This window comes from Chaetodon auriga, chromosome 9, assembly GCF_051107435.1.
Source record: "Chaetodon auriga isolate fChaAug3 chromosome 9, fChaAug3.hap1, whole genome shotgun sequence".
NCBI lineage: Eukaryota > Metazoa > Chordata > Actinopteri > Chaetodontiformes > Chaetodontidae > Chaetodon > Chaetodon auriga.
Genome location: NC_135082.1, coordinates 20,442,882 through 20,451,703, shown reverse-complemented (window position 1 = coordinate 20,451,703; position 8,822 = coordinate 20,442,882). Strand labels below are relative to the sequence as shown.

Sequence of the window (8,822 nt, the reverse complement as noted above, 5' to 3'; positions counted from 1 at the left end):
TTTCATGACAACATGGGAATCAAAGGATTTGTTCTATCAAATAAGGCTGCAGAAAAAAATCCCTTAAGTTCACGTTGAGTGACATGGTCAAAGCTCACCTAGCTGGGAATAATCCTTTTTCACAGCAGACATGTTGAGAGGAGGAAGACCACAGGTGTGAATGGTGGTAATAATGGCTGCATTCCAGTTAGATGTGAGTTTCAGGGTCCGAGTACTGTGCGTTCTTGCTTGAAAATACTGAAATACTTCACAGATCAACCGGAAACAACCACAGGAGCTTTATTTCTTTATTGAGTGAATCAGCGCACAGGAACATAATACAATTCCTCATTTCAATTTGGATGCCTTTTTTGTTTTCTCGGGTTTTTGTTTATCACCATTCTGCCTCTCCAAGCGACTAAAAAGCACTCCAGAGTCCGATCCTAGCGCTCTCCCTTCAAAGGGACAGTCCATTCCCCGATACCTTGGCAGGAAGTTCACATCTGCCCAGCTCCTCTCGCCTGGTTGCACTCCGAGTCTGGACAGCAGCTTGTTAGAAATGTCTGGCACTACTGGCTGGAGGAGTGTGCCATAAATCCTGAGGCATTCAAGGGAGACATGGATGATGGTGTTAAGCCAGCGCTGGTCTTTACTGTCCCTCCTGTCCAGCTTCCAAGGTGCATGGCGCTGAACAAACCCGTTGGTCTGCCTCACACAGGCACTGATGTCCTCCAGAGCTTTGTATACGTGCATGTTCTCAAAGTGCTGCTCCACCACAGCAGGGAGATGTTTCACAGCATCCAACATGTGGTAGTCCTCAACCACAGCTCTGCCTCCCTGTTTACTTGGGAAGGACTGGGGGCAGAAAGGGGGATAGACCTGAGCTGGGTTAAGAGCTGGAGCTGTGCAGCGGTTAAGCAGACCACCCAGAGAGTCTGCGAGCTCTGCATTGAGCAACTTGACAACTTTGTTGTCTGTGTAATCGCAGTCTGAGTCTGGGACACCCTGACGCAGAAGAAAGTACCTCATTCCATCAGTTGTGAACATCTGTGAGCGTTCAAGAGGATCAACTACGTTACCCAAACTTTTAGACATCTTCTTTCCTCCGACTGTCCAGTGAGAGTGTACATGGATTCTTTGTGGCAGCGACATTCCAGCCGCTAGAAGGAAAGATGGCCAGTAGATGGCATGAAATTTTAAGATGTCCTTTCCGATAATGTGGTGGGCCACGTTCCACCATCGGTCGTGTTTATCTGGATAGCCAGCGACGGTGAGGTAGTTCACCAGAGCATCTAGCCACACGTAGACGGTTTGGTCGGCGTCACCCGGGACTGGGATGCCCCACTGAAGGCGGCTTCGCTGGCGGGAGACTGAGAGGTCAGGAAGGTCCTCCTGCAGCCAATGGAGGACAGCCTGGTAGAAATGCTCAGGCTGCACAGCCCGGGGATTTCCTCTGAGCCAATCAAGCAGCTGACACCGAAACGCAGAGAGACGGAACATATAGTTCTCCTCTTTCATCCACTCCACCTGCAAGACAGTGGAGAGAAGACTGAAGTTTTGCTGATGGATGACAAGATCAATACCACTCCTCCAGAGCCACAGATGACATTACACAGCCGTTCTCACATTTGAGTAGTGCTATCTATGACCAGTAAACGTACTTTAATGTGTACAATCAATGGCGTGTCCCTTTAAAGTTTGCACCCATTCATCTCCACTAAAAAACACACTTATGCTATGATTTCAATTTCGCTCTAATTACCTTGTGGCCACTCTCCAGCGATACCTTGATCTCCTTCCCCGATGAGTCCAAAGCATCGCCCACCTGCGACGGCGTGAGGAAGCTTTCATCTTGGGTGGAGTACCAGCCTTCATAACTCCCCTTGTAGATGAGCCCTTTGTTCCAGAGCACTGACCAGAAATGCTTCACAGCCTGACGGTGTCTCTGCTCGGTGGTTCGTATGTAGTCTGTATACGATACGTTGCAGCTGTTGAAGAGATGTTTGAATCTCTCAGACACGTCGGTGCAGAAGGTCAGGGGATCTTTTCCTGCAGCTTCAGCAGCTTGTTGGATTTTCAAACCATGCTCATCTGTGCCTGGAATGCAAAATAATAGGGAGTATTATTGTCATTTCCTTCACAGTCCAAACAGTCTAAAACCCAAAGACATTGATTGTGCGATGATATAAAACAGGAACAAGCAGCAAATTCTCATTTTTGTTTGAAAGATTACTTAAATGATTAACCAATTATCAAAATAGTGGCCAATAAACTACTCTCTTCAGATCTATTAGGAAAGTCATATTTACATACATATATTTCTATTTTTTCTGCGCACAGATTTCTAAAAACAAGCCTTAACGTGACTTTAATGTACAGATTTATGCTCTGACATAGGTTCCTAGGTTGTGGACATCACATGCAAGCAGTAGCAGGAACATGCATCTTTTGGTCAATGGAGGATTTACCTGTTGCAAACTTTGAGCTGAAGCCCTGAAGGAGCTTGTACCTGTGGAAGCAGTCAGCGATCACAGCTGAATACAAGTGTCCAAGATGAGGAGAAGCATTGACATAGAAGATTGGAGTGGTTATGTAGTAACTCCTGTCGTCTTTGCAAAAATGCCTGCTCGTGTGTGTCAACACGACGACTCTCTGATGTCTGGACAGGGCTGAAATTGGTGCAAGGCTTTGTTGCAGTCTGTGAACAGCATTACAGCCTCTGGAGACGAACAGAAACGGGGTCCTCATGACTAGATATCACGCGACGCCCACATGAAGTCCACCAAATGAAACTCAGTCAAAGGAGAGCAGTAATGATTCTGCACTGTAACGAACGGTAAGTGCTAGCAATTAATTTAGCTAGCTAAAACATAGTTTTCGCAGAACAACAATATGTAAACGGAAAACGCAGCCACTATCAGAGAAATTACCGGAAGGTCTTTGAATAGTCCTGGTGTTTTCGTTGAAACTGGAAGGTACCATTAAATGTTAAGCTTTTTTTTTTTTTCTTAAACCAGCATCGCATGTGTTTTACTCGCTTGTCAAGGTTAGCACCTTCGGTTTCCGGAGACGAGAATCACTCGTCCAATCAGAACACTAGATAGTTCGCATGGAACACCAACCACCAATCAAATTGGGAGGACTTTCTCCGCGGGGCTCTGTCTGAGTTACCAGCTTTATTTACTTTCCAGACATTAAAGCTCTCATGACATGAAGTTTTCAACCAGTCGAGCAGCAAAACGTTTACAGGAAAAACCCATGGATATATGGGAAAGCATAATTTTTTTTTCAAATAACTTTATTGGAATAAGAAGGGCAGGGCAATGACATGCAGCAATAAGACATCACGTTATAACAAAGCAGGGACAGTAAAAAATAAATAAATAAATAAATAAAAATTAATGTGTTTCACACTGTTTTCCAGAAAGTGCTTTTCTGTTACAGAAGCTGCTGCTGCTTTTGCATAACAAAATTCACATCATTTTTTTTTTTTTTTTTTTTTTTTAATTTTAACCACGTATTTAGTGAAATATTGATTATAGTTAAAAGCACAGACAGGAAGTATCTTTATTAATAGACTTACATGGATCAAACTTACAGGGTAGTTTTGAGTTAACCTCTTTTACATTTTCTGGTAAAAAGAATCTGTAGCTAGTGAATTAATGTAATGTATAAATTAAATATATTATGTTTTGTACCCATATTACTTAGTATTATAGAACTGGGGGTATAGTGACAGAGGGATAGAGATAGATTTTCTTTCCAAATTATCATGAAAATGTGAAATTTAATACATTAGCTTAAACTACTCCTCAGTTATAGAATAAAGACAGGCTGGAAAAAGTCACTTCCGCCCTCCTGACTGTTTCCTTGGCGATTACCAGGAAGTCGCGGAGTGACAGTCAGCCAATCAGTTGCTCCACTCCCTGACGTCAGATGAACGAACGACGAATGGGGTTAGCGTGACAGCGGAGGTAAAACATTTTACAAACGGTAACGTTAAGCGGCAGTTAAATAGTGTGTTAAACTCAACTAAATGTTAGAAAAAGTCATTATTTTTCATTTTATGAACAACTTTAGTCGTTTAAAAAGCTCGCGTCAGCCTTGTCGCGGTACGGAGAGTCGGCCTATCATGTGATTGTAAACATGGGGTGCCTGTTGCTCGACTCTTGAAAAGTTCCGTGAAGCTTCGCCTCTCATTGAAGTTCAGTTATTTTAGCATTTGGAGGAACCACGTTTTGTGTTATCCGTTGTTTCAGATGGAAGTGAACCGTTTGGACTTCTACATCGGTCTGTCTCTGGCTGTGAGCTCCAGTGTTTTTATCGGCGCAAGTTTCATCCTGAAGAAGAAAGGCCTGCTGCGATTGGCCAGCAAGGGCTCCATGCGAGCAGGTACCGTAAGCGCTATTAAAATGAAACTAAACTGTAGCAACCCTTTAAAGGTCGGTGGTGGGTGACTTTTAATTAAGTAACTGTAACTAACTATCATAACGTTAGATTCTCCCTTACATGTAGTTAAAGGTCCTGCCTTCAGAATCTGTATGCAGTATGTGTGCATACTGAATGCGGATGTCATGATCAAAATGTATCAAAAGTACTAAGTCATTGTACAGCACAACGGAATGGATCTGCAATTATTAGCATATATGGCTATAACTGACATGATTTTAATTATACATTAAAGGTATAGTGTATTTGAAGTGGGGTTGTATGAACTTCTTATCCATAGTGAGTGTATTTCCTACATTAGATGGCAGTCGGCACACCCTCAGTTTGGTTTGGAGAAGTCGCGGCCGCGGTGTGCTGCTGTGAACGAAGTCGGGAGCAAAATGTATTTTAGCCACCAAGAAAAAAAATCCCAATCTAAAAACATCAATGTAAGTTTTAGCGTACGCTATATTTAGAATACTTTGCCGTCAGAAAGCCCTTTCCGATGGGAGCTGAAGCTGTTCTGTATATCACTCTGTCGCTCAGCAATGGCTGGATATTTTATTAATTTATTTATGATATTTGCAGCTTCATTTCCTGTCAGAAAGGGTGTTCTGATTGCAAGGTAAAATAGTGAATTTCTCCAAACTGGGGCTGTGCTGACTGCCATCTGCTGCAGGCAGTACGCTGACTATTGATATGTACCTCATACAACCCCACTTCAAATAGTCAGAACCATCCCTTTAATCTGGTGATTATCTTCTCAGGAATCAGTTAATTGCTTGGTTTCAATCAAAAGTCCAAACTCCAAACATACTGAGTTTACTATCACTTAAGATGTTACTGGATTAAAAATATTGGATGTAAAAATGCATCAAATATGTTTTATCTGCAAACTTGAAGCTGTCAGAAGCTAATGACACCCACCCCTACTTAGTGAGCTGTAACTGTTACTGAGACATCTGTGATATCTACTCCAGTTTGTCTTTTGTGAACGTCACAGGTCAAGGTGGCTATGCTTACCTGAAGGAATGGCTGTGGTGGGCAGGACTAATTTCAAGTAAGTGAATGATTTACAGGCTTAATTCCACAAACTGGGCAACATGGGCAGCTTGGTGACACTGCTTTCCAGCCATGCCCTAGAAACATTGTGGTCTTTGTCTTTCAAGGAGGGAATGGGGCTCTTGTGGGTTTGGTATTTTTTGCTGGTGACGTTGCAGCACATGCTGCACCCACAGCACATCTTTGAAGTGCGCATTCCTCCAAAGAGCACATTTGCACATGTGGGAAGAGAATAATATTTCACCTTGCAACCAATTCATGTTTATATTCCAGTGGGAGCCGGAGAGGCCGCCAACTTCGCTGCATATGCATTTGCGCCGGCCACACTGGTGACTCCTCTTGGAGCGCTGAGTGTGCTCGTAAGGTAATTGTCTTTGTTGTGAGTTTTATGTGGCCATTTTTTATACGACCGGTGTTATCGCGACTTTTCAGACATTTTCTTACTGTGACACATACACTCCTTCCTTCTCAGTACTAAAAGATGAGTCTGGTCATAATCTCTTTTTGCTTATTGTCAGTAAATCACAAAAAAGACCAAAACCAATAATGAATTGATCCTGCTAACAACTATTATTTGTATAGCAAAGGCCTAATATAGCTTTTTGCACTGGGTGACATGTTCCTTTACCATGAACATGGACACTGGATGTTTATTTTGACTGGATCCCATGTACACCATGGTGACGTTAATACTCACAGGAACAGTTGTTCTCACCCTTGTCGTCTTGTGACCCCGTTAAATGAAGCTCCATTAACTTGAGGCCCCCTCATCATGTGAGAAGCTCAACAAAAGTGTGATTTTTTTTTTTTTTTTTTTTTTTTTTGAAGGATTTTTTTTTTAAGCCTGAAACATGTCAAGGTATTCAGTTCCTTACAAGAAATAGACCTAAAGGAAATTCGCAAAAAGAATCATATGTTATGAAATAAAGGTATTTGTTTTCTTAGACTTTTTTTTAGCAACAATTTCTCAAATGGCAAAACAAAGTGACAGTGTGAAAGGAGTTGCTCTCTGCGATGAACCTACAGACAATTTTAATCTGACTCATTTATAGTGAGTTTCCTGCTCAGCTGTAAACTGCTAGCAGATGTAGTTATCAACTAGCTGGTGAACATAGTGAAGCATTTAGCTGCTAACAAGTCAAATATTTACCTTAGGAGTTGGTAGGGGCCAAAAAAGGAACTATAACAGTATGAATATTGAACTTTGATTCACCAGGTGGCCAGTGACAGGACTCCACATGAATGATAGTGTTGCTCAGTAACTGCTGGATGTGTAAATAAGTGACTGTTCGCCAAAAAGTTAAAAAGTGCTGATATGTCAGTGGTTTGAGGAGGGGGTCTTTTTGGCTTGTGACCTTCTTTAATCAAAGTAATTTGGGGCTGAGAGCCATAGACAGTGAAGTCAGAAGGTACTGAGAGGGAGACTGTCACATCGTTGGTTTTGGTGTTTTCGTGATTTTTTTGTGTGTATAGTATTTGTGCTAACTCTATTTGCATCAATTGCTTCTCCTTCCAGTGCTGTGCTCTCCTCTTACTTCCTGAACGAGAGGCTGAACGTGCATGGGAAGATCGGCTGCCTGCTGTGCGTCCTGGGCTCCACAGTGATGGTGATCCATGCCCCGCAGGAAGAGGAGGTCGCTTCTCTCAGTGCCATGGCTGAGAAGCTCAAAGACCCAGGTAGGACCAGCCCTCCATCAGAGTGATGTGATTAACCACGCTGTGGAACTGAATCCCAGATAAGGGTTGGATGGATTTCTTTCAGCGCACTAACTCATTCTTGAATGCTCCCACTAGGTTTCATTGTGTTTGCTGTGAGCGTTGTGGGAAGCAGCCTGGTTCTTATCTTTGCTGTGGCTCCGAGGTTTGGACAGAGGAATGTGCTGGTCTACATCCTGATCTGCTCTGTGATTGGCTCCCTCTCTGTGTCTTGTGTCAAGGGCCTGGGCATTGGCATTAAGGAGCTGTTTGCTGGGACAGCAGTGCTGAAGGAGCCCCTATTCTGGTCGTTAGTCATCTGCCTGGTAATCTGTATCAGCATTCAAATCAGCTACCTGAACAAAGCCCTCGACATTTTTAACACTTCCATAGTCACTCCCATCTACTACGTCTTCTTCACTACCTCTGTCATGGCGTGCTCTGCCATCCTCTTCAAGGAATGGTTGCGTATGACCACTGATGGAGTAGTGGGAACGATTAGCGGGTTCCTCACCATCATTTTGGGAATCTTCCTCCTCCATGCCTTTAAGGACATTACATTTTGCAGGAATTCCCTCCCACTCTTCCTGAGGAAAGGTCCTCAGGGCTTTACATGGGGGCACCAGCCTTATGTGGCTCTTCCCAGCCACGACACACAAGCAGAGGATGAGATGACGCTGCCCAGAGAAGGAGGCTCGAAGGGGAGGTGGGGTACGCACCAGAGAGGTTCTTAAGTACGCTTTACTGCACATCACAGCTTTGCAGTGTGACAAGTTTACTAAATCTGAGTTTTGAGTCACTCTTATACAATGCAGAATGCACTGGATGAACAAAGTTGCCTAAAGTGAGCATAATGTTCCTATCAATACACTGGATTTCATTTAAAAGCACATCCACATGCTTTGGTTAAATAGTATAATTTATATGAATGTGAATGTCAGTTGCACTGCTGTCTTTTTTTTTTTTTTTTTACAGTTTCTTGTTTAAATGTGATGAAGGTTGAATATAAGCCTGAATAAGAAAGACTGTGCCTTTTGTTGCTGAAAAAAATAACCTTTAGTTTTGCACTTTTAACCCGGAGTTTATATTGTATAAGATGTATGATTTTACCACCAGTGCAAAGATAGATAAACTGATTTGCCCTGAATGAATTTCAATCATCTGTTGTTGAAGAACAAGTATGAATAATTCCTCTTATTGTAATACCTCAGTATTATATACAAACTGTACCAAAGAATGTTCTTTTCCTGTATAACTTAATTCCCAACATGTGCCAACCTGTAACATACCTCTGATGTAACTTTTTGATTAAAACACAACTCCAACATTACTTGACTACAATTTTTCAAAAGATAGACAGAATTATTTGGCATTTTGTTTATTGCATATGTACAGACCAGAACCTCACGCATCTTCGGTCAAGACATCGTTAGTTCTCTCTAATTACAGCAGAGTGTGCGCTGATGTCCTTGTGGCTGTCCAAAACAAGCTGACTATCCCAGATGCATCCATCTTTCTGCGGTCTCCTACACTTAACCTGCCAGTTACAGCAATGGATGTTAACACATTCAAGCTCAGGGTCACAGTCTGACTGGTGAGCTCAGTGGAGGACAAATAAAACCCCAGACTTCTGCATGAGTCTATACATGGTGTTAATC

At 42.6% G+C, this 8,822-nt stretch overlaps 2 protein-coding genes across 4 annotated transcripts; one reads left to right on the top strand and one right to left on the bottom strand.

Annotated features, from left to right (window-relative positions):
- Nucleotides 1–198: 198 nt before the first annotated feature.
- mars2 (methionyl-tRNA synthetase 2, mitochondrial) lies at nucleotides 199–3,019 on the bottom strand. 2 transcript variants are annotated; one of them, XM_076739580.1, is made up of 4 exons: nucleotides 2,910–3,019; nucleotides 2,448–2,698; nucleotides 1,742–2,076; nucleotides 199–1,506 (listed from the first exon to the last, which is right to left on the bottom strand). In XM_076739580.1, the coding sequence occupies exons 1-4, from the start codon at nucleotides 3,002–3,004 to the stop codon at nucleotides 328–330; spliced, it is 1,860 nt and encodes a 619-aa protein (XP_076595695.1). In that variant the 5' UTR covers nucleotides 3,005–3,019; the 3' UTR covers nucleotides 199–327. The 2 variants fall into 2 exon arrangements, with proteins under 2 accessions (XP_076595695.1, XP_076595696.1); XM_076739581.1 differs by lacking the exon at nucleotides 2,910–3,019 and having other exon boundaries at nucleotides 2,448–2,850.
- On the top strand, nucleotides 2,779–8,493 carry LOC143326102 (magnesium transporter NIPA2). Of its 2 annotated transcripts, none has more exons than XM_076739586.1 (6): nucleotides 2,779–2,815; nucleotides 4,239–4,371; nucleotides 5,411–5,467; nucleotides 5,743–5,833; nucleotides 6,986–7,146; nucleotides 7,264–8,493. In XM_076739586.1, exons 2-6 carry the CDS (start codon nucleotides 4,239–4,241, stop codon nucleotides 7,896–7,898), a joined length of 1,077 nt encoding a protein of 358 aa, XP_076595701.1. In that variant the 5' UTR covers nucleotides 2,779–2,815; the 3' UTR covers nucleotides 7,899–8,493. The 2 variants fall into 2 exon arrangements, with proteins under 2 accessions (XP_076595701.1, XP_076595700.1); XM_076739585.1 differs by lacking the exon at nucleotides 2,779–2,815 and adding an exon at nucleotides 3,914–3,953.
- The last annotated feature ends 329 nt before the right edge of the window (nucleotides 8,494–8,822 follow it).